This window comes from Equus quagga, chromosome 4, assembly GCF_021613505.1.
Source record: "Equus quagga isolate Etosha38 chromosome 4, UCLA_HA_Equagga_1.0, whole genome shotgun sequence".
NCBI classification, from domain to species: Eukaryota; Metazoa; Chordata; class Mammalia; order Perissodactyla; family Equidae; genus Equus; species Equus quagga.
The window spans coordinates 32221039-32247966 of NC_060270.1; the positions used below are offsets into that span (position 1 = coordinate 32221039).

General features: G+C 36.2%; 1 protein-coding gene across 1 annotated transcript; it reads right to left on the bottom strand.

The window, feature by feature from the left end:
- Window positions 1–1865: 1865 nt before the first annotated feature.
- Window positions 1866–22647, bottom strand: CLDN16 (claudin 16). Its single transcript, XM_046657963.1, has 5 exons — window positions 22322–22647; window positions 10732–10834; window positions 7206–7370; window positions 4552–4743; window positions 1866–3861 (listed from the first exon to the last, which is right to left on the bottom strand). Exons 1-5 carry the CDS (start codon window positions 22490–22492, stop codon window positions 3728–3730), a joined length of 765 nt encoding a protein of 254 aa, XP_046513919.1. The 5' UTR covers window positions 22493–22647; the 3' UTR covers window positions 1866–3727.
- Window positions 22648–26928: the final 4281 nt, after the last annotated feature.

The window sequence follows — 26928 nt, forward strand, 5'->3', positions numbered from 1 at the left end:
ATGGGTATACTCACTTTGTGAAAATTCTTCTAGCTATAAACTTATACTTTTCTGTATGTACTTCAATGTTAAGATTACTGAAAAAGAATTTTGAAGGACTGTGTCAGGAAAACACAAGAGCCAGCTTAAAGAAGCCCCACTGACCAAAGATTAAAAGTTTAAGTATTGAAATAATAATTATAGTGGATTAAAACTCATTGAATCAATGAAAATTTACAAGTTCATAGTGATACTCAAAAATAAAGAACAATTGAAAAATCACACAGTGCGCATTAAGCTGAAAGATTGACCGCATCTCCTCACTAGCCCAGGAAAATCCTGACTTAATTACTAATGGCACCCACTTTTACTCTCAAATTGTCCTGTTTGGACACTAAATTATATACTATCCCACTAATAAACCAGCCACCTACCTTGTATTAATGAATTGGTAAATAAAGCGAAAGAATTGAGCATTCATCCTACCTTTTTGGGGTAACTAAACAGACTCAGATGAAGAGACTTACAGGTTTACTTTACAGAAGAATTTCTACTACAGAGACAGATGACATAGAATTAGAAAATCATCTTTCTAAAACCCTAACAAATGTATTGACTCAGAGAATGATTGTCAACTGTTAAAAGTGTTATTTTAAAATTATTATTATGGTTGATAGGAAAAGGGATATTCCTATAGTTCCAAAATAAAACCACAATAATCACTTGTTTTTGTTACTAAAGGAAAACATATATATATATATAGATGAAGAATGGAGGTATCAATTTGTTATGACCCTAATCCCAAGAAAAATTTTAGCATAATGAAGGCTAAATCAACAAGATATTACATCTCTGGATATGCTGTCATGTCACTTATGGCATATTCTAGAAACTATTTAACTTGATTCCAACAAACCTTTAGATTTAAATTCCAATTTACTAGAAATACAAGACAGAGAAACAAGCTACATGACATCACCAGACAAATCCAGAAGATAGAACAAACTGTAGGAAAACTGGTTCAGTGTTTTTTAACAGATGAGAGTCAGTGAAAACAAATGTAGTGTGATTAAAAAGACTTAAGGGGCATAACAACGAGGGGATTGCCGATCCTGGTCTGGATAAACCAGGTTTATAGTGCATTTTGAGAATCTTGGGGAAATTTAAATATGGATTGGGCATTAGACAAGATGGAAATGTATTGCTGTGAAAAGGCAGAGAGAGTTAATGGGGAAAAAAGTAAGTTACACAGCAACACATCCAGAATGATCTCTTAAAAAAGAAAATAATTATGTCCATGTGTGTCTTTGTGTGTGTGGGTATAAATGAGAATATCTGGAAGGATGTACAGATATTCAATACGGTTGTAGGAGTAGTGATGTTCTAGATGGAGAGAATTTGAAGCCCCTGTATTTAAACAAGATACATTTTTGGTTTGTTTATGTTTTCCAACTTTCTACAATGCACGTGTACAAGTTTTATAGTAACAAAAGGCTAATTTCAATTATAGTAGGATATTAGAAACTAAATAGTTAAAAAAAGGATAGGTAAATACAATTATCCAATTTTATAAATTTTATTTTTTCTTATTGCCCTTAACAGGATATGACTAAATTATAGTACCCAGAATTTAGTGCGCTGATGTTTCAACCTAATAATCTCGTATGTGTATGCTTTGAGTTTATGGTACTTTTTCTTTCTGGGCATGTGAAGCCACCACCATGTCAATTACTACTTCTTCATTATTTAATATTTGTATTGCTGTTCACTAGTTGGTATACAAAATATATTCTTTGTTATGCTTTAGATTGTGATGCTTCATCAAATTATATTCGAATAGGAATAACATTCCCAAAGAAATTAAAAGAAACAAATACTAATATTCCTTTCAGGGTATACAAAACATTTTTATTGAGAAAACATTCAAAACAGCCATAGATGTGGAATATTGCCTTAATCCTCTGAAATATTTCCTCATACAAATAAAATCTTTAAGGAGGGAAAAGTTTGAATCTCTAAAAGCTAATGAACTATTTAATTAATTTTTATCTTGCCTTTCCCCAGAAGGATTTCAAGAGACTTATTAGGATATACAAAACATGACCAATATTATATCATAAAATAAAGGTGGAAATAAAAATTTTAAAAACCAATGTTGAGAAAAAAGTACAATACAAAATAAGTTTTAAAATGCATAGAATAATACTTATGTAACTGGTAAACATGATCTAGAAATAACTTTTTACATTTAAATTACACAATTAATAATATCCATGAAATAAAAGTGAATCAATTGCTCTTAACTGTAAGATTAGATTGGAATTTCTCCTAAGAATACTGGTAAAGAGACACCGTGTGAAGTCATAAACATCATTCTCAACAACATTAATATATGTATTAGGATTTTGTCATCTCATTTTCACATTATTTTTAGCTTTTAAATTTGGAACACTTCTTTTGGGGTCCTGAGAAATTTACAATTCAATTTCCATTTTTCCAGAGAACTGATTTCTAGTTCAGTTGAGAGTCTGTTAAAGTATTGCAAGGGTATTAATGCTATTCATGTGAATTACAAGGAATCAGGAAACTTGAGATGAAATTTTATAACCTTTTTAAAAACCCTACTAATTAAAAAATTCAAGGTGATTACATTATGAATATGAGTAAAATCCCTTTAGCAATCATTCACTGATTTAAGTATGTATATAATTCTATTTTTTCAAAAAAGCACATATTTTATGAGGAAAATTGATTTTTCCAGTAGAGAGTTGTGAACCTTTATTTCTTTCAATAAATAAATGTTTGCTAAATTTTATCATGTAGGATCTTTTGCTGGATGCTGAGGATCCAGCAGTGAGCAGACACTTGAATCTGCAAATTCTAATATGGTAAATTCATGAAATGCATTTGGATACCCAATCAATAAATTAGTCAACTTCCTGGCTTAGCTACTACTGCTCTGGTCTAATAATTCACCAATGTTTAGGCAAAGTTGGAGTAGTGATATAATAATACACAGATCTCTTATGTTGTTAATGAGGAAGAAAGTCATCACTGATTCTGGTATTAATTTAACACTGTGCTTTTGACATCTAGAGTGTGGAGGGGAAACTTGTCATCTTTAACTCCCACCAGTGGCTAGTATATTAAGCTGTTATTCTCTTTTTCTACTTAAACAGAATCAGAGCAATGGAAGGCTTTGGCATACTAGTTTGAATTTGGAAGGATCATCTTCTTCAAAGTTATCAAATAACTCACTCAGCTGAGAATACAGAAAGTGAACCAAAAGCCTGGGAAAGAACTAAAAGCTTGTCAATCTCTTCAAAGATTAGAATCTCTGGCTTCTTCTGAAGCTTGCTTTCTATTCTTAAAACGTCTTTTTATTTTAATGTCACCATGTCACAATCTCTAATAGCAATACAGAAATCACAAACAAATATTTTTCTATCCTAGCAAACTTATCTTAAAATATACGAAAATGGTGTGTGTGTGTGACAGAGAGAGAGAGAGAGAGAGAGACAGAGAGAGAGACAGAGAAAGAGAGAGAAGGCAGGAAGAATGAGGAAGAACATGAGAATAATAGAAATGGAGACGTGATGGAGAATCAAACTGTTTGATTAAACTGAGCAATTAATTTAGTTGAACATGAAGCCTAAATAACTGTTCCTGGATTGACCCTATTCTGTTAACCTGAACATATTGATTGATTAGTTAAATAGCACATACACACAGACTGATATGTGGCACTTTACACTCTTGTGTCGATAGCATACATTTTGGCAGTCTCTGTCCGAGGGGCCACATATGACTTGGCCATGGAAACATCTGCAGTTGAATAGGCCTTCCTCATGGAATAAGGATAGTTCCTCTCAGGTCCAACATCTGTTTGAAAGAGAAAAATGTAGATACAAAAATAAATATGACTCCTTAAACTTTGGAAAATTAAAAAAAAAGTCATTTTATATATGCTTTCCTAAAAGAGGCAATAATATGAATATTCTAAGAAGAAATCATCTATGAAGAAATTGAGAAGAAAATCCAAAATTTTCATCCTGAAAGTTAATTTTAGATTTAAAGATCAGCCAAGCAATTTCCCTTTTTTCTTTCTGATGAGGAAAGGAATTCCTTTTGTTTTTTAAGTGATATCTTTGTTGTTGTTGTTGTTTCTGGTGAGCTAACATCTGTGCCAATGTTTCTCCACTTTGTATGTAGGTTGCCTCCACAGCATGGCTGATGAGCGGAGTAGGCCCACACCTGGTATCCAAACCCAGCAACCCTGGCCACCAAAGCAGAGCATGCAGAACTTTGAGCCACAGGCCAGCACCTTTAAGTGATATTGGACACAGTTGTAGCTGTGGGGTTTGGGGGTTTTTTCCCCAACAAACAAACCACTAACTGGGTAATAAGATTTGAGTATTGCAAATCATTTGTCTTTGAACAATTGAAATTTTTAATGATAATAGGTAGACATCAAGTAAGCAACATTATTTTGGGCTGGTGAGATGTGTTTCCATTGGGTTGGGAAGAATGATACTGGAGGCAAAGAAGTATGTTATTTTATTTTGTTCTTACCTCTGAAGAGGTATAAGCAGCACGTGAGGATAGCACCAGCCAAAAAACAACCGAGAGCCCCAGCCATTCCAAGCCAACAAGACCAACCAAATTTATACTGATTGCCAAGAAATATATTGTGGAAAACCAGAGAAGAGCGTTCCACGTAAACATCAACAGCGTACCACACAGAGCCAATGATTCCTGGGACACCTGAAAGAAAGGAAAGATGCCAAAAATAACACAAGCTTTTTTCAAATTTAAATCTAAGGGGATCTGCCTGCTGCCCAAAATGGATGGCATCATTTAGAGGGATAATAATGATACTACGGATTCATGGTCAACTCAAATTTTGGTCACCTCTTCTATGTCTTCCATTCGCCTTCTATCTTGTATTTCTCAGTTTATGCATAAAGAGAAATGCAAAAATTAAATAGTGCAGGACTCATCTGTGTAAACCTAAAATAGTCACTGCGGTTTTCTTTAATTTTCCTATCTTTTCAATGCTATTTTAGTGTTATATAAAGGAAAATATTAAAAACAAAGGACAAAAACACAAAATAGCAGATGAATAATACGGAGCATATGTTCATTCTATGTTAATTTTTTTAAAATTGAAAGTATATGTCTTCAAGAGTATTCTTTTGCTCCCCTGCCCCAATCACCCAGACTCACCATTGAACCTATGCCAGCTACATAATCAGCACCCACATGGAAACTATGCTTTTAAAGTCATTCATTTTAGTGTGTGAGATTAAAAACAAATACCAGAAAAATTGTCTTCATTTTAAAATAAATCTCATCTACCATCCACATACCATAAGAGAAGAGTCTAAGAAATTTTACTCCTTTTACATAAAATTTAATCCCCACAGGTTAGTCTATCTGACAATTGATTGGCTGGAAATGATGCCACTAGAGTCTTCTTGCTTTAAAGGTATAAGTTCATGTCAGGGACTAGATATGAGAAAATAGCGTAGGGAGTTGTAGGATGAAACGCTATGTAAAAATGGTGTTTCCGAAATTTGTAGCCTCCAAAAACCTTTCAGATTCTTTTTCTAGGGAAGCTGTGATATCTACTTAAGTCACCGTTTCATTGCATTCTTTTCCCAATTGTTCAATGCAAGAAGTTTAAGAAGGGCCAGGTCATGAACATATAATCTCCTTTAGATAACAGGGTATAAATTATAAATTACCAAGCCTTTCCTATAATACTGTAACTTACAGGTTTAGGATGGAAATTCCTTTTTTGAAACTTAGAAACAGATTTTGAAATAGATATATCTCATACTAATTTCAAATGATGGTGCCAAGGCTTTGGCCATCTCTGGCAATTTAATTTAGTCATTTCTTCAGCCATTCCTGCAGGAATTTTCACCATCTACTTGATTTTCTTTAAATTTAGCTTGTTTTGTCATTTTATAAAACATGGAATATCCAGATGTATCTCAAAAAATATTCTGGAACAAAATCACATAGCATTAAATGATGTTTAAATTTGTTAAATAAAACATTGTTACATACAAAGCTTTATGTTATTACTACAGTGGATATGGAAATGAATATCCTAAAAAGGAAAAACTACGAAATTCTTGTTACTTTTTAATACAACCTAAGAAGCATCAGGGCCTTGACTCCATATTTGTGTGTGAAAAATTCAGGGAGGCCCTAGTTTTGACTGTGTGGTGGGTTAGGCTCTCTGCTATGGGCTTACTCTGCCCACGTTAGATCTTCACAACAGGAATTCAGAGTAGATATTATTGCTGAGGCTTCACCCTATTCTGCAGACCAAGAAAAGGTGACAGGTTAAGTAACTGGCCTAAAGTCACACATCACACATATATCTCTCCAGGTATTTCTAGTTCCCAAATCCCTGTCCATTTGCCCTACATTGCCTGGTCAGGTTCCCACTTATATTTGCTTTGCTAACTTTTTGCTGCTACCAAAAAAGAAGACGATTTTGTCTCTGGAAGATGCGCCCATTGGTTTTCAATCTTCCTGCGTATTGATGTCTTCAACAGTGTACTTCCTCCCAACTTGCATTAAGATCCAAAGAAGCCATCATGTTGTGAAAAAGAAAGACTGAACTTTCAATTTGATGGCAGACCTGAGTAAAATATCAATTTTGCTGTTTCTCTGGTAAACACCATGTGAAGTGATGACTTATCATTCATCTTACTTGATCTATCAGTCTTCAGAACTCCATTTATTTCACCTGCTTTTTGATTGGAGATAATAATATGATCTGTTTATTGTTACATTTCTGATCAAATGAATTGGAATATGAGAAAAGTCTAACATAGGACTTGGCACAATTTAGTTCTTTGCTAAAAAGAATTGGGGGGGAGGTAAGTACAAGTAAGTACAATGGGGCTTACTTTAGGAATAATCACAAAAGAAATTATTTCTAAAATTTAAAGCATTTTATAACTTTTTAATGGTTAAAAAATAATGTGAGGGCTTCAATAAACTGTGATCTGGGATATTAACAAAAGATTAATTATCTGATTCCAAAGCTAAGGAAAGGAGGACTGGTAGATGGGTTCTTTATTCCTTCAATCTAGAAAAGAAAATCACGTGATCCTGAAATGAACTGCTTCAGAACAGCAGCCTTCCCCTTCATCTTAAGATCTTAGATGAGTGTCTCTACCCCCATCACTAGTCCAGACCAGTACCTGCTATTAGTAATGTCATCCCGGCAACAAAGCAGATGCGGACTTTGATGTATGGCTCATCAGGGAGGAATTTCACGCAGTCAAGACCAAGGAGGAGGGTGATAAATCCAAATCCAGCTAAAATATCTGCAGTAATCATCAACGCCCGAGTTGCCACCAGCTTTACTGGAAGATCAGGGCATGTGGTTACAGCAGAGTCAGAGGAAGGAAACACGTTAATGCACAGACGTACACCAAAAAACAGGTAACCACATATATTAACACATGCCCACTGAAAGAATCAGACTTTAAATTTGCATGAACTTGGAAATGAATATCCTTTATTTTTTCATAAAATGCAAAAATATTATGAGACTATTGACATTATCATCTGTTTCCACACTGATTATTACATAGTCTTTTCAGCCTCCTAGCAAAATGCCCAGCATGTAGTGGGAACTAAATAAATGTTTCCCTTTTTATCTCCTGTTCTGGACTGAGTCTTGTTCACAAGTATTATAGCTGAATGCTGAATTGAAAGTAGAGTGTCAGTTCTGCAGAAGTTACCTAATACACATTCAATAAATAAATGATCACTATCTTTGTTTGAAGTTTTACTGAAAACAATGAAAAATAATTGGTCAAAATTTGGTATAGGGAAGCAGGATAAAATACTTGAATACACGTCTTGTCTATTTGGGCTGATGGGAGCCATGAACAGATGTTTAGAAGGAGAAGGAGCTTCTGTTATTAAGTAGATGACTATTTCTGGAAGCCAGACCATATTCTGTTTCATCCCTTCAGGCTGTAAGCCTGTTTGGCCAATATTCCATATTAACCTTCAACCTTGCGTTGTCAACTGAGCACATTTTAAAGCTATATCCGATGAGAATACACAGTAGAAGCTCCAGAGGAGAGAAGATCAGGTAAATAGAAGTGGAATCATGGCAGTCGTCTTCTACACTGTAAGCATCTTCAACTGTGAAAGCCTCCTGAACTGAGTCTTAGTTATGCTAAATCAAAAATCGGGAAATTTTGCCAAAAATGGAGAGTTAATTACCTGAAGCCAGAACTGCTACTATTTTAGCGGGCTAATGGAGAGGAATAACAAAATTTATTCCTTTGATGGTATAGTAATTGTTTTATTTTCATAGTGATTTGAAGTTTCCTTGTATTTTAAATAATTTTTTCCCAATGGTGACATAAACGTAGGGCCTGTTTAGTAATAGGTCATTTGTAAAAGTGTGACCAATTTTCCTTCTTTAAAATAAAAAAATATTTTTGTGATCCATCCAAGAGAGGACATCAATGCATAAAATCAACTTCTACCTTATTAATAGGTGAATATTTGAGATCTCAAAATGTGGCATTATTCAAAAAGTTTAGGCTCAAATTTCAAATTTAGGCCAATTCTAGGGTTCATTTTTCTCAAAATTGAGGAAAGAAAAAAATATGTAACTCACTAGGTGATGTCAGTTTTTATTTCAACAGATCTTCTTGATCCTCAAATGGTATGTACTGATGGGCCTCCCACTCAGCGCTCCAAGTCAAGGGGTCCCACACTTAGAAGTGCCTCCCTTGAAATGTTCTAAGCCCCTTTTGAAAGCAGGGATCATCCAGGTTTGCCATCTGGATGGGGTGTCCTGAAATCATTGTGGGCCCTGATCGTCCCCTTTCTGACCCTTGATCCCACACAGGGCATGATTCAGATGCTCTGTGAAACTCCAGGACTTATACCTACTCTGTCTTCCAGGCACCCCATGGCTAGCCCCATTCCAAGAGGGCAGCTTTGCAAGCAGGTTGCTAAGGCTGGCCAGCCAGAAATTTGGGGGGATAGTCTGAGATTTGGCTGCTAGAATAATGTTAAACACTCTAATTAGAGGGAGACTCAAACTATATGAACAGGAGCCCTGAAAAAAAAAGATTTATCTGGGTCTGCATACTCTAGGTATACAGGGCAATGGAAAAGGTTATCTAATTGTGATTGTATAAAAGACACTAAAGACTAAAGATAAAATCCTACTCCCTTATAGGTAGCATCCTAACTTAGAAGGTATAAATATATTATTTTCTTAGAATACATTTTCATCTTTGTTGTCTTTAAGCATACGATAGAATTTTTAAAGGAAAGTAATGGGTATGTAGATATTATTTGAAATTTAAAGGTAAGAATATATCCAAAGAAAAAGATGAGATAGCATAGGCCAAATATAAAAAAAGAACTTTAAAGCCTAAAAAAGATTAAAAAATAACTTTAAAATATATATAAACAATGTTTTTCTCTTTGCAGTGAGCTTATAAGTGATTTTATTTCTTCCTGCATAAATGTACATAACGATACTTAAAAGTTTGAAATATTTCATCTTTCTTTTTGCTTCTCAGCTCTAAACACAGCATGGCATTTCTGGAATAGTCTAGCGTCCACATGGACTCCATTCCTATTGACCAAATCATACTTCTTTACAGATAGAACTAGGTTAGTGCAAGGAGGGAAAAAGAGAAAGAATTAAGAAATTTTTTTTAAAGAAATGAAGTAAAAGCTTTACGAACTAAGTTAAAAAATGTTCCAGGTGCTCAAATCCTAAATGGTGGAGGGAGATATTTTAGAGCACTGCTCTTTTTTAGTGCTTTTCCCTGGACTGAAATAGCTATCCAGGGGAAAAAGTCACATTCCAAGGATTTACGTTTCATTGATCTTGAGAAAAGAAGTTGCCATGTTATATCATCACCCATCATTTGCTTTGAAAGAGACTGAAACCAATTTGCTTTAATAACAGCACCAGCATTTCTTGGCACGATTTGATGTTCTAAATAAATAAATAAATGGGATAGAGAAGAATTGGGAGAATCAACAGTAAGATTTTCTAATCTATGAAATCTCTTTACTCATGGAAACATGCGCTTTGCTAACAGCAATTATAATTTAAAGTGAAAGGTAAAGAATTTGAAGCCTCTGGTTTTACTATTTCTGCTAATAACGTCATGTTTTTTTTTTTTTTTTTCATTCCCGATCCCATAGTCTGTGTCTCTCCTTGCCTATCTACCTCCTTATCTGTTTTTCTGGCTCTCTCTCTACCTCTCTATCTCCACCTTCTCTCTTTCTTAGCAATTGTTCCTTTGAAATACTGTAAACTTTCTCTTTGAAATAAGACATGGCTAAAAGACATTTTGGAAATGCTTTTCATCCAATCTGTCAATTCCAATCACAGAATTACAGCACCCTAAATAATTCATTTCCATTTAAAAAGTGTTTACTATGAGCATACTGTGTATAAGTCACTATGCCAGGCCCTTTGAGGGATAGCAAGATGAATAAGATAATGTTTTTACCATAAAGGAATTCATAAATACATGGGAAAAGATAAAATAGACTAAAAATATTTCAATTCACATTTCAGAAGTAAACTAAATTTCTAGTCTAAACATTTAAAACTTGACAGAATCTTAATACAGTACTGTTGAAAACAAAAACACGCAATGGAAACCTGAGTTCAATGTACTTTGGAATTCCCTCCCTGGCAAGGGGGGATGTCAACGCCATACGTACAGGAGTGTTCGGCAAGTATAGAATCATAATCCTCACAGGTGCGAATCCCGTCAAAAGCATTTGTGACACACTCCCACCAGAGGCCTCGGCATTTTGAGCTCACCTAGATGTTGGAGAAGACAACATGTGAAACAACTCGTGTAGACGCACTTCAGTCCCCCTTGATCAAAGAAAGAACTTGGCTGTGGTGACTTTGACAGCAAAGTACAGTGGTTACAAGCGTGATCAGAATTTCATTTACAACAAACACAATCAATGCACTTTAGAGTATTTTCCCTTAGGCACTAACAAGGAAAGGCTTTCCCGACCAGGAAATGAAGTCACTTCCTGATTTGGGGTGGGGAGAGGCTGGATAAGCCATGTCTAAGATGGATAAAATCAGAACTAAACATATGCCAATTCTTATGGCTGGTTCCATCACTGAGTCATAGGTTAACATGGAGACAATTCATTTCACTTTCCTGTGCTGACATTTATTCATCAAAAAACAATTTTAAAATCAATATAACAATAGGTGGTAACTGTGACATCTAGAGTTTATTAGGAACGTACGTTAATTTTTCTTCATCATGAACAATAAGTTCCATGAAGAAAGATGTTACTATATGTATATGAGGCTCGTAAATTAAAAATAATTGCCAAAGAAAGGTGTACATAAAGACGCCAGTAAATGAAATATAAAGACCCCAGAACTTCTTCCTCCTTGCTCCACTGACAGACTACAAATGCTTAAGTTATGATATGGATATGAACAAACTGAGCATTAATTTCATACAGTCTGACTGGTGTAAACCACTTTTACTTAGAAATGCTGTGCAGGTGATTCTAAGTATCCACTTAGAGCTAAAAGGTACCAGTGCTCTGAGCTTTCACGTACTTTGTTCACGGACTGTAAGCCACGATAGATTTCTTAGAATTGTAAACATGCCAACAGAAAATAGCTTCAAGTATTCTTGACAGAGCTCATGCATATGGAACAGAGCTAATATGATTGTTTCTTCTGACTCAATTACAGATTCACATTACCTTGGAAATCTGGGAATAGTCTAGTGAGATTTAACTGAGAATTATCTTGGAAAATGAAGACTTCAATTCTTCCTAAAAGAAAGAATAAATAACAGGGCAGAGCAGGGAGAGAAATGCAAAGGCAGGGGAATTAAGACAGGAAGGAACATAAAACACTGATTTGCAGAAGAAATCATATCAGTGAATATTTGCACTATGAAACGCTCCACCCCGTGTTCTGTTTTGAAGCTGTGTTGTGTGCCAAATAAAACTCTACTGCTTGCTACACCATCACAATTTTGAATGTGGTACTTCTGTTATCCCTTTATATGTAAAATACTTATAACTGGTAATAATTAATAATTCTGTATTGAGTCTATACTATTGCAATTACTGTTTAGCATATTATTATCTCAGTTATTCCTTAAAGGACCCTGTGAGATATAAATTATTATCATCTATTTTACAAATAAGGAAAATGAGGCACAGGAAAGTTAAGTGATTAACTCCAAGAAAGCCTCATTAATAAATGGAGGAAATAGGACTTGAACACAGCACTCCGATTATATGTTTTCAAGCGTTCCACTACACTTAACCCCCATTTTCAAAAGTTCCAGTCCATTTCAGGCTACAGAACTCTAGAAATGGAAAGTGAGATAGCTTTGGGTGAAGTGGTAAACCCTAACTTTGTTCTCATCCTATGACCATTATTCTACAAAACCTCACTTTGGCTTACTCTTCCCGACGTTGAATTTGGAAACACTATTCTGGAATTTATGGAGTATTATCTGAGGAACCTGAGGAACCATAGAGACCGAAAATTTAGTGAAGAAAATCCATCTGGTGAAATTAAACAGATCAATTTCTAAAGAAGGATGTGAACATGGAAATTTTTATATGCATGAAATTTAAGCCAAACTTTAAAAGATATATATTTTAGATATAAATTGACGCTCTTATTAGCTGTGTTCTATCCTTGGTCAAGATCTCACCTTTTTTGATCCTCATTCTCCCATCTGCATAAAGGGGACAATGCTAGGATGGTTATAAGAATTAAAAATAACAAACACACACACAATATAAATGATTTTCTCAATAAATAATAATATCAGTAAAGTACCAAAACATAATAACCTGAGTAGTGACCATGTTCAGCTTTACTAACTAGCCATAATGAAAGTGGAGAAAGGTAGGTGTCATGGGCTGAACAATGGCCCCCAAAAAGATATATCCATGTCCTTATCCCCAGAACCTGTGAATGTGACCTTATTTGGAAAAAAGGACTTTGCCTATGTAATTCCGTTAAGGATCTTGAGATAAGGAGATCATCGTAGATTACCAGGGTGGGCCCTAAATCTAATGACAAAGTGTCCTTATAAGAAAGACAGAGGAGAGATGCAGACAAAAGAGAAGGAGGTAATGTGACCAGGGAGGCAGAGACTGGAATGCTGTGGCCATAAGAAGTGCCCACAGCCACCAGAAGCTGGAAGAGGTGAGGCATGCTTTCTCCCTAGAGCCTTCAGAGGCAGTGCAGCCCTAGTAACACCTTGATTTCAAACTTTTGGCCTCCAGAACTATGAGAGAATAAATTTCTCTTGTGTTAAGGCACCAAATTTGTGGTAATGTGTTATGGCAGATCTGGGATTTAAACACAGTGGAGATGATTTCTACTGAACTATTGCACCGTGTCAGAAAACAGCCCTTCTCATAGCCTGTTGCCCTTCGGTCTCTCAATCAACAGGAACATACTGGATCCAGTTTATTCCAACTTGAGCTAGTTAGGTGGATTTGAAGTCACCGCTTTACAATTAGACAGTGACTGTCTACGATTTCCTGCTGTCTAACTCAGCCACTAAAACAAAGGAACGAATCGACTCCAGCCACTCTTGTTACATATGAGATTATTTAAAAAGTGGCCTGAGATATACATGTGAGAATACTTATGTTACACTGAGAAGAGTATTTCTTTCTTGCCAAAATAATTCAGTAGTGGTGTCATTTTCAAGGCTATTGATCATTTACCTGCAATGACCATATTTAGAAAAGCAATGAGCTCATTAGAAGAAACAAAGAATCCAATTTCATTAGGTATTAATGCTCAGGGGCACACTACTAGATTGCTTGGTATTTGCACTCAGTTAAGGTATGTGAGAATAGTGGCTGAAATTAACTAAACTTCTGTGTTAATATGGCACTTACTGGAGACACCCTTAAAGGTGCCTTTGTGTACAAAAGACAAGGTTAAAAGATTTTATGCTATTTGTCATATTTAGGAAAGCCCTCTTTGTCTATAATATCCACTCTTCACTTACTTATCCCTCTGTGGTACAATGGCTTATAAAGAACTCTCTAAAAGGCAAGTAAATCTAAGTTCTTAAAAGTTTTAACATGAAGTTCTTAAAAAGCAATCTGATGCTTAAAATGTTATAGTTAACCTTTCTGAAGGGACAAAAATGCAAAATGTTAACTAATAATTTTTACCTCACAGGATCATTCAAAACAGAGGATTCCAAATTTAAGCTTTCTCCTTTTAATGTGCAATTTATATATTAATAAATAGTATAGAAAATGATTTGTGTGTTTTTCAATGAATATCTGTTGATCCTGAAGTGAGGAGAGGATTGTCTCCTAAATCTGGAGAAGTCCGTTCATCTAAGGTGTGGCAGTAGAATTACAAGCCGCAAGCATGAGGCCAGCATAAATCTCTTAATATTAATTCGTTGCCAATAGTACAGAACAGTCCAGAGCTCTGGCTTCCCTTGGAAACTTGTCAGTCTGGCCACCTGGACTCCATGTCCCATTTGGCAAGAATTAACACCTAAATGGGAGCTGAGTGGCTGCTCCCCTGTGGGTGAGGCTTGTGCTCACGGGTTCCTCACTATTCCTACCCAGTCTGCCTCTCTCACAGATCTCAGCTACCTGGTTCCTATAGGCATCTGAGTTCCCCCCCAACACCGACCACGACAGTATATAATAATATGGATAACTCCCCTTGCTCTCAACTTGTCAAATTTCTATGTATTATTCAAATCCCACTTCAAAGATGTCCCTTCTTCCATGAAGTTTTCCCAGTGTCCTCCAGCTGGAGTTAATCTCTTCCTGGATCCCACAGTAATTTGTCCATATTTCTATAATGTTTTTAGTATTGCGTTATCTGTTTTTATGTGCATTTATATGCATCTGTCACCTAAGTTTGTTTGTTGGTTATCTTTCAAACTATATTCATTGAATGTCTGTCATGTGTCAGTCAACAGGCTAATTAAATGCTTGGATGCTGCAATGACCAAAACAGGCATGGCGTCTTGCTTCAAGGAGCTTATAGATCCTCCTTCTTGGCACATAACAAATGCTCCATAGATGTTTATTGAGGAAAAATATCTGTCAATTTTTCTAATCCATACACATTAGCTCTCCTTTGAATTTCAGTGTAGAAAATGATTACTGATACACTGTATGTACAATTGATGCATAATATGTGCTTTTGCTTTGACTGAATAGACTAGAACAGCTAAATCCAGGAGCCAAAAACTATTATTGAGACTAGAGAGTGCATGCTGATTTGGGTCAGCCTGGAACCTATCTACTCAATTGGCTCTGGAAAGTATTTCCCACAGTACTAAGGATGAGCAGGACATCATTCAGAAAAAGCCTTAGGAAACCACACTGGGGATGTCTCTTCCCGGTTGGGTTTATGGTGGCATCAATTAACACCTTAGTCCTGGGATTCCTTGTTCCGAACCCTGTAGCAGACTCCCATTAAGGCTTCTCTATCCTAGTCTTTGCCAGTTTCACTCACCACTTCAGAAATATCTGCAAGCAGTAACATACAATTTTGCCTGCCTTGTCTTGTTTACTGTAGTTTTGGGTGTGTTTGTCTCGCCTCCACATATTTTATATATCTCTTGAGAATTAAGGAAACTTAAAAATAGTTTAATTAATTGGCATTTATTTCTCCTCCAGTTATAAAGGAGAAAAAATATTTATGTAGTAATTAGACACAGTAGGCTTAGTAAATATTTATTGTTGATTGACCACTAATAAACAAGATTTTTCTTTATCAATATGCATTAGATTATAAATGTATGTGCACTGAAATTTGTGTATAAATAAAATATATATGAGAAGAATAATGCACAAACCAAGAGAAAAATAAAATAAGTTATGAAGATGTATTATTTTAAAAATCACCTTGCAAACATATATTATTGGAATTTATACTTTTCACATCACTTTAACATCCTTGTGCTAGTATGCTTTAACATTGAAGATACAACTTACCTGCTTCCAGTATTTACTTAAATATATTTATTAAGATGCAAAAGTTTTAGTAATATTATAGTAAATAATTTAGTATAATTTAGTATAAATAATTATAGTAAATAATTTAGTTTTACTACTAAAACTTGAAACATTTTCAATTTTAACACAAATTACATTTGAATTTTTTATACTAGGATTCCAAACTTTTTATTTTTATATTTTATCTTATTTTTCTTTACTATCCTAGAGTCTAAAAGAACTTAAGACAGGCATTTATAAAGATGAGGATACAAGATTAAAATAAACATAATAGACATTGCCTTGCTTTTCTGCATACTCCATTTGCGCACTATGAGTTTACTTGCTAAAATATATTTGGTTTAGTCCTGCTTGCTTATTTGTGGAGCACTGCCTAAAAGTATACATGACAAAAATGGGATAACACAAACTTCGTAGGTAAAATATAATTTTTGTGGCCTTCGTGATTATACTACTTAATTTCTATATCTGAACTATCTAAATATTTCAATTTTAACATTTATTGTTTAAATTATTTGTCACATATTTACTCATTTTAGAATTTTTTCCTTACGAAAGCATAGCATCACAATTTTGCAGTGATTACTGCCCAGTGACAGAGATCACAATATTTATTGAAAGAATGCTTATAAAATATTATTTTCTTTCCATCTCCCTCCTTTTCTTCATTTCTTTCTCTCTCTGAAGCACCAAGCAGAACAGTCATATTCTCTAGACCAGAATATACTCTTCACCAACTTTATTATGTATCCCAGAGATTAGATAGTCATTCCTATCTTATTAAAAAGAGGAACCAAATCCGTATCTCAAAAAAGTTTAAATTGTGTCAAGATAAAAGATCTTGCCTAAAATAGTGGTGCTGTCTCTAAAGAGATATTTCTCATTTAGGTCTCAAAGTGAGACTTCCAAAGATCACCTCACATTATATTTCATTCATTTATTCATTCTTTTAATAAATATGCCAAATATCTTAACAGGTACCCAATCTATTCATGTTAACAAATGGATTATAAGTCCCCATTATGTGGAAGGCGGTGCTAGGTGCTGTAGAAGATCAAGAGATGAATGAGAGAATATCTGTAGCTTCCAACATCTGCTGAAGGAGTTTGAAATCAGTTGGAAAGTAAAACTAGTATATATATATTATTAGAGTACATGTGAAATGTAATAATTTTAATATTTATGTATGAAAGAATTGTAGCATCATTAATGCAAATAGAAATCCTAGCAGAGAACCTGGTTATAGGGATAAAATAAACTTAAACAAATTCAAAAGTGGGGAATTTTCTTTTGAGGTAATAAAATTTTAGTCACAACCACGCTTGCTGTATAGAAGGTTCTCAGTAAATAATTAACAAAAGATTAACTAAAAATGGAATAATCTTGTAAAAACATCTTTTCGGTCCCGATAACTGAGAAACCAGTAACTTTGTTCCCAGAAGGAACTACCTCTCTATTTCAATGTGGATAATTAAGAAGGGCATATCTTATGATACAATTAACATATCAATAATGTTATTAACCCATAATTTTTCTTTTTAAAATATATATAATAGATAACATGCCATTTTGTCTCTATTATCTGTCTTGTTCTTTTGGTTAGACAGAAAAGTAACAGTCATAAATATAAAAATGAGCAAACCACTACTCAGAGAAATAAACAAAATTTCTCCAAGAGAATCAATAGTGAAAATAGGAATAGAACTTACATCTCATATCTCTCCCTTCAGTGAAAATTATATAAAATGTCATCTCCTCCTCCAGAACAAAAACAAAACAATAAACTGCAAATAGACAATATATCTAATGTTTATTGACTGATTTGTATTTGCCTGGTACTGTGGTAAATGCTTTAGAGATACAAACTCATTTAATCCTCGTAAGACACTTATGACGTGCATATTATTATTCTTCCTTTACAGAAGAGGAAATGTGCTTTATAGCAATTTAAACGTCTGTCTAAATTCACACAGCCACTGCCTGGTTAGGTCTCTCCAACATCAAGTCCAACCTGTAAACTTCTCCACTACAAAGCATTGTATTCTTGGCTCCCCAAGGTCTGTGTCATAATCAAAGTATGAAAACAATAGTGGGATCGTCCAGGGACATTGCGGCTTGATGACTTCTGTATAGAAACTCATTTTCTTCCATTTAAGCTCTAGGTGAGCATTCCTCCAATTGCCCAAGAACAGTAAAGTGGATTTCAGCCTTGACTTCTCCCTCTTCATCATTCTTCTTTCCCCACATGCAGTCAATTAGAAATCCTATCAATTGGTGTTCTTTAGAGTTTTCCCATATCTTCACACGTCTCTTCATGCTTGCTTCCGCACTGGTTCAGACCATCATTGTTTCCCTCTTATTCTATGGCAAAGCCTCCTAACTTGTCTCCCTATACTTCATCTTACCCTTTCTAACCATTCTTCACAAGTAGCCAGATTGATTGACCTTTCTGTGTTTGTTTACAGTGAAGCGCCCTTGTCTATGGCATACGATCTATATCTTACATGTACACAAAGCCCTTGATGACTCAGCTCCTATATTCTCCTCCCTGCATTGGAAACTCTTCTCATGCTGAAACACGTCCAAAGTCACGAACACACAGTGCTCTCATACCTGGATCTCTGCCCATACTATTTCCTGTGCTTGGAATACTCTCTGCTTCTCCCACCTTACTCTCCTGTCCTTCAAGTACTAGTTTAGATATTTCTTCTTCTAAGTAGCCTTCACTGTTTATACAAGACTGGGTGATCAGGCCACTCAGAGTTATTGGTCATCACAGCTCTTGTCATATCATACTGTAGCAATCAGTTCACTGTCGGTCTCCCTCAATATGCTGGGAGCAACTTAAGAGAGATCCAGGTGTCATCCTCCTTCATAACCTTGAACCTACCACAGTACCAGGTAGACAGCAGGTGTCAAAGACAATTTGTGGAATAAAGTAAGATAGAAAGAAAAGAAAAAAGGGAGAGAGAAAGGGAGGGATAAAGAGATGAAGGAGAAATGGAGGAAAGAGAAAGAAGAAAGGAGAAGAGTGTAAGGGATAGAAAAGGGAGGAAAGGGAACAGGGAAGAAGGAAGAAGAAAGAAGAGGAAGAAAAAAAGAAAGAGGATGGAGGCAAGGAAGGAGGAAGAAAAACAGTAAGGAGAGAAAGAGTGTGGGAGAAAGGAAGAAAGAGCAGATGAAGTTACAGAAAAGTCAAGAATCTTCATACCAGAGTCCCAGTGGAAATTTCTGGGGAAGCTCTAGATGCTATTGGTCCTTCAGTGATTAGCTGTCTCTCTGGGATTGCAGACATGGTCAAAGTCAAGGAGTCCTGGTGTTAAAGAATGTAAAGACTAAAAAAGATCTTAAAGTAACTGAGTTCAACTTCGCCTATAATTGAGGAAACCGAACTGGAGACATGAGCTGTGACTTGCTCAACAGAAGACAGTTAAGATGTGAACACAGGCTGAAATAATCTCAAAACCCAAGTTCTCGTCACCACATCAGTCTTCCAGAGACACAAGTGAATCAGTAATGACAACGGCATGATGACTTAGAGCCCCAGGTCCCTGGTTTAGAGCTGTGTACACTGCAATTCCAGGTGCTATTTCTTTTTTCCTAACATTTTTACTTGATGTAAAGAACTTCAGGGCAGGTAAAATAATATTTCATAGTCGTTTGAGTATTCTGTGTAAGACAAAAGAATATTTGAGCTCTTTCTGCCTCATGCTGCCTGTTACTCACCTTATCCTCTAAGCAGCCTGGAGCTTTTCCCCATTCTGTTCTTCTGCTATGTGTCCTCTTGTCTGGAAGGCTGCTGCTGTCATTTCTACGTTTTGAAATCCTCTGCATCTTTTCAGGGTTTTGCTCAAACGCCTTTTCCTCCCCGTGGCCTGCTTCAATGTCCCTGACGGAATAATCATTCCATCTACGTTGCTCCAGTGGTACCATGTTGATTTCTTTCTCAAATATGAATTGGCTTCTGCGTTTTTATCATAGCTTCATGTGTATCTTTTTTACTCCCTAAACGGACCCTCCTGGAAGGCAGGACTCCCTCTAGCTTTATCTTTGTCTCCTCTAGTAGGATTAACCCTGTACCTTTTATATGACATGCATTTCACGTTTGTTATGTCAAATTGAACTACAGAATCCATGTTCCAACTTTGATGCCTATATCACCTTAAAATATTAACAAAGCTGAAAATTCATAATACTCCTTTTTAAAAATTTTCCATGGGTATGATTTTTTGAAGCACTTTTGTGTCAATTTTGTCCAATAATCATTTAAAGTGAGCTGGTAATATGGACCAAAGATGATATACACATGAGAAGGGAAGCAAGGAGAGAGAACAGTATAATTGAGTCAGTGAGGATCAGAACACTGAAGTTTATGGATAATAGTATGACTTGATATGCTGGCCAACCAAAGGAGCAATTATTATGAGTTCCCTGTACCTTTAAAAATATTGACAAATAAAGAGATTGTTGGGTGAAAGGGAGCCTCATTTGTTACAAGGTTCTTCTTTTAATGTGGAGATTTCTTGGGGAATATTTATAGAAATACATTTCAAGAATGGGAAATAAGAAAGAAGCTAAGAAATACTCACTAACTCTTGTCCAAGGTTAGCAAGGATTTACTTGAGGTGAATAACCTGGACTGCTCATTCCATTCATTTTAACTAGAAGTGTTGCACAAAGTGGATGGCAAATTGGTTGGATGTACTGAAATGAAAGCAAGAAGGCACTTTAAATGCCAGACTCCCAATCTCTCTTAGCAAGGTTTGACCCTTTCTAAACCTCCATTCCTTACCAAGTGAAGTTAGCAATTCCATCAGCTTAAGCAGAAAGATTTTGAAATTGTTTTAGAAAATATTTTAACAATGCTTTTAGATGAGATTTTGCAAATTTTTAAAAACATAATTTTAAGTGTGATCAAGTACAATGTATTTTGGTGTTAGTCACCCACTATTGGCAGTCCAGATTCCAGCAAGCTAATGGCACAGATATTTTTATCTGCACTTTTCTCTGAGCACTGTTCAAAGAGCATTTTTTTTTCATTGCCCACTTATATGCCTGGCCAGATAAAATGCATCACTGGACTCATGTATAGTAGATAGTGTTTCAATTCTCTCACAGTTTTCAGAAATATAGCATTAAAGAAGTGTTTATAACTCCATTGGTTTTGAACTGCCATGTAGACGTCAGAGGAAAATTAAAAGCAAGAAAAAAATAAACAGCAAACATAATACACATCAAAATAGGAAGATTATTACTTTCCATTTCTAACTCCAACTTGAGAGTCTAATAAATAAAATTAGGAGAAAAAATATATAAACTCACTCTCGGGTATCTTCCTTAAATTTCACAGAAGTGACATTATAGCATTTATTAGAGTAAATTGTTCCCTTCAGGATGTACATAGGAGAGCATATTGAGTTGCTATATTCTCTTTATTTGAGCTCCTGATACATGCTTTCTTTTTCTTACCAACACTTTCTGAAACCTTACTAATGAACAGTAACTGATTCTGAAGTTTGATTTTTACTCTGGTTCTACCTCTCTCAGATACCTATAGCCACAGGAAACACTTTTAAACTTCAAAATTACTTCTTTCTGAGCTTCTCCAGTGAGAAAAGTAAACTCTTCAAACATAAACTGCTCACTCATCTCTTGTATAACAGCTGGTTCCCAAGAGCAACTCATTTTTGAGAGAGGGTTTCTTAGTTGCCCACTGTACTTTGGGACAGACTGAAATGGCTTGTCATCCCTTGGGATGTTTTCTCCTACTTGGGAACTCCTTAAAATAACATTTTTCTATTGCATACTAATTGAGTAGGTTTTATATGCCTCAAGTTTGATTTCTCAGACTATTATTATGTCTTAAGAAAGCCTATCACATTACTCTTAATGCTGTCATAAAGATTAGCAAATTTATATTTGAGAGAAAGTATGCTACTGGAACTTTATTCGGTTTGGTATGCAGCAATGGAAGAAGTGAATTTCTGAATGCTCAGTGGCAGAGATTACATAATTACCCCTGTGTGAATTTATCCTTCTGAAAAAAGAGGGATTATTCAGTTACCCCACCTGTAAAATGGGATGACAACAATATCTACCTCATAAATTAGCTGTGAGAATCACATGAGTTAATAACGTAAAAACTCAATAAGTAGTAAGTAAGGAGCAAGTCTGTCCATGTTGGCTATCATTTCTGTCATTAGTCCTAGTAAACATACTGAGGCAGTGGGGCTGGGAGAAAATTTGCGTGGGCTTGGATCAGAAAAAGAAGTTGCTGACTTCTTACCTCCAGGGAGTCATCGGCATTCACCATCCAACAGTCTGTCCAGGTGGCCACAACCAAGAACCCGGTAGAGAAAAAGGCAAAGAAGCAAGCAACATACTGAAAAAGATCCCTTATTTCAGCAAGCATTCTGCCTGGAAGGGACACCTGGGCAGCTGCCAGCCCTGGGCCCATGCAGATAGCTGGAACACTGTCAGTCTTCTGAGCTTCTGGTAGCTAGGGATGTGAAGATACTGTCTTTTCCTTTTCCTCACAACCCACTGCAGGCGTCTTAAATTGTGGTAAAAGCCATACCAACAGGCTGTAACCCACAGAGGGGTCCTGGAGGTCATCATATGAAGCAACCAGCCTCCAATCAGAAGCCAGGTCAGTGAAAGGACTGAGTATGCTTTGAGTGGGGGAGAAAAAGGGCCCTGTTAACATTTTCTGCCCAAACTTGGGCTAATGTGAGATGATGGTCACCAGAGGCACGTGCTAGAGTCAAGATGGAGAGAAGGAAGAAGGGTCTCACCCCATGCTGACGCATGTAAGCTGATCTTTCTCAGGCCCTCCAGGGAAAGTGAGCTATTCGCCTCCCCCTCAGTAAGGAGGCTGCACGGTTGACTGAGTGCTGTTTTGTGATTAGGACAATTTTAATAGTCGCTGACTACCTTAGACAGACAGGCTATTGGTGAAACTATGCTAAATAAGTGCTTGCTCAAGGGAGCCTGCATTCCAAAGTGTTGGGCAGAACAGCCCCATGAAGAGTTTCCAGCACCTGGGCCCCAGGGAGAGCCACAGCCTCCAACCTTTCAGCATCACAGAGTGGGAAAGAGCACGCATTTTAATCCAGACAGCTCTGGGTATAAATCCTTGCTCTGAAGCTTATAGGCTGAGGGTACTTGGGCTGCAGTTTCTGTAAAGTGAGAGTATTAATACTGTTTTTATAAGAAGTTTGTGAGAATTAAATGATATTGTATCTGCAAATCATTTAGAATAGTGACATAACCAAGAATTCCCTATATGATCACTTTTCCCCCATGCACCAATTTTTTCCTCCCCCAGAAAGAAAGAAAGAAAAAGAAAAACCTATTTATGTTAGGAAAAAGGTTGTTTTTTAAAAAAGTTTTTGATGTGGCAGGGGCAACTGGAATTTTACCTATCCCTGAATGGGTAGCCTTATTGGGTATAAATATTCCATAACCACTAGTATTTGAAAAAATACTTAAAAGAGCATACATAGTTCCATTTTATCAACATTGGATAAGCTTCTCTATACTAAAATACAAAATTCAAGTAATAATAATAAAAAATATTTTGCATGGTTCTTAATGCAAGAGAGAGAAAGAGAAAGGCAGAGAGAGAGGAGCAGGGAAAAGGATTAGAAATAGGTCATTACTCTGGGAAGAACCAGCTACTAAGATAGTTATTTTAGTCACAGCTCACGAAGGGATTATTTTTTCCACTTGATAATGGTTTTGACATAGTATTCAGGGTATAAGGCTAAAATCAGTATCAATACAACATCTTTCAAGAATATATTAAAAGAACCTTTTGTGACTAAAATTTGTTGTTTTCTAATTCTAATCCTTTTGTATTCAAATATGTAAAATGTAAATTTAAATGCAAAAGCTGGATATAAAACAGCATGAGGAATATAAGCCCAATTATCGCCATAAATAGGGATATATACATATATGTTAACAGTAGTTATCACTAGTTTGTCAGGTGCGTTACAAAGGATTTTACTTTTACATATTTTATTTGACTTATTTCACTCAACAGTTAGGAAAATAATACTTATTTTTTAAAGTGCTCATTCAAAGAATGGAATTACCTATTGCGTAAGGCAGTCACAATGCGTGCAATGCATGCTGCTTCGCTGAGTCACAGAAACTCTTTCCCTATGCCCTAAAATCTAAAATGCTTGTGCTCTGTTGCTCTGGGAGAGGAAACCAATTCCGAAAGCACATGGCCATAATAGGAAAAGTCCTGAATTTAGCTGCTAGCTTTCCACCCAGGGACCTTTCACAACGTACCTTTCCTGCTAACAGAGCGCCCCAGGGCAATGGTTCTTCAACTTGCCTGCACCCTGGAATCTCCAAAGCCACTTGTTATAAATGCAGACCAGGGAGCTCCATCCTTGCAGATTTTGGATTCAGGAAATTGGGAGTGAAGGCCAGGAGTTCACATTTTACAACTGTCTTGTGTAAAATTCTGATTCTGGGACAGACTACTGTGTTTTGAGAGATGAAGAAGAGAAGGAAAATCAGTATTAAAACCAGCATCCTACTTTTCAGAGTCATAGTCTATGGATCACAGACAAAGTTGTGGGATGGGAAATCAGAATTACATCTTTGGTACCAACTCTTCCCTAGTTAGTACCGACAGCAGATTCCAAATCCTAATATCAGAAGTTAATGGAAAGGATTAAGTAAGGGAAAAACATTGAGCACATGCATGCATTTCACATGCAAACACACACACACCGTAAACATGTATCTCTGGAAATCAGAGCTTATTCCACAAGAAAGCTATAGACTGTAACTTACTTATTTTATTTCCCAAATTGTACCGCACATCGTATGTGGTTGAGGGTGGGGGAACTAGTCATGCAACTATAGAACCAAATCAAAGTTTACTACTTTTAGAGAATAACATAAGACAGTCATGGTTAAGTGTTAATTTCCATGGCTGAGGCCAAAGTATGGTAGGAGATCCGAGAAAGGGAAGCTGAAAGTCATGCAGATTAACAGAGTAGGAAGAACTTCATGGGTGAAGGACTTCATAGGTGGGACGTGAGTGTACTTCTGAGGTAGAGATAAATGTACAGGGAGCGATGAGGATGGAGGATGCAGAGGCAGAATAAATCATTCAGAAGTCTATATAGGCAAACCACTTTCACTTTCTGCCCATGCTCAAGACTCCAATATTTAGCTTTATCACTTCAATCCTAGTTTAGCTCCATTCCATTCAGCACACATTTCTGCCCACGCTCAAGACTTTAGCTTTATCACTTCAATCCTAGTTTAGCTCCATTCCATTCAGCACACATTTATGGAAGCCTATTCTGACTCCGGTACTATGCTAGATCCTGGGGACATAGAGAAAACAGAAGATGGAAAATCTAGTCCCTGTCCTTGAGAAGCTACAGCGGGTGAATCAGAGCCAGGCTCATGGTGTGAAGTGAAGAGCTCCATTCAGGTAACTCTGAATACAACCTTAAGGTAAAGTACCACTCCCAATATTAGTACACAAGCACATTAGTTATAAATATGCAGGGTTTCCCAAGGTAGTATAAACACAAAGGACAATTATCACTATGCCCATGGCTTAGAAGTGTTTACAAAATATTTTCAAATGCGTTATCTCATCTAAGCTCCAGGAGGCCAGATTTGTTTTGCTCACCAATGCATCCCAAGTGCTTAATATTCTGCCTGGCGTATATGATGTTGAGTTTAGTTTAATCCTCATATGCCCCACATTTGACAGAAGGGGAGGTAATGTTGGACTTGCTCTTTCTGAATCAGGGACCCTCAAGATAAATAGCAGGCTGGCAGAAGTGACTCAATCATCTTTGCAGCTCCAGAGCTCTTTGTTCCACATGACCCCCAAGATATTTTGGTGAATTCATATGCACTGTGTCCCCACTTGCCCAGTATTTGCACTACTCCTGGTTGAAGCTTCAGAGCCACCTGGTGATGAGGTGAGCGGCGCCCTCAGCCTAGCACCCTGACCGTTGGTCTATGAATGGAGGTAATTGTGCAACTGGAAATACTGCAGTTGTCCCTTTGGCCTGCAGGTGGAAGCAGGTCTGCATTTTCAGTTGAGAATAATAGCAAGTTGTTTTGAGTTAACTCTGCTGTTTCTGTCAGTGTCACAAACTGTTCCTTCTATACTCATTATAATAATATGAGTCCTTAGAAGGAATAAGCTGATGGATATCACATCTTATTAATAATCTTCTCACTTCTTTTTAATTGCCTAGTTCCCACTGGAAAAACCTACACAACAAAATCGGTTGCTGTTGTCAAAACCATGCTGACTGTAACTAATGGCAAAATAAATTGGTGGTTCAAAGCTTGGACCTCAGAGTCAGGCCGAGCCAAGTTCAGGCTAAGCCGCTTAACATATGTGAGCTTTTGGGCGAGCTACTTAAGACCTTTCTCAATAAAACAAGAATTATGAATTCTAAGATGGCTGTGAAAAATAAGTAATTGTAAAGGTCTTAATATAGTACCTGGAAAAAAATAATCAATAAACTATAGCTATCATTATTTTTATGTTACAACCTTGCTCTTTTACATATGTGCCATATGTATACATATGTGTGTATATGTATGCATATGCTTTTGTGTCTGCATATATATGTGTGTGTGGCTATATATAGGTATACATATATATATGTGTACCTATATATATATATATATATATATATAAAACAACTTAGTAAATTGAACATAGAGGAAGAGAAAGCTGTAATCACCAGGCAATTTTATTTTTGTCACCTATGGTCCTTTAAAATCCATTCACTTTAGGCCAATTCTTCCCTTGCCTCTTGCATAAAATCTAGGGTAAGTCTCATGACAATGCTGAAATTCTTAGGTAATATAAATTATTCTGCTCATTCC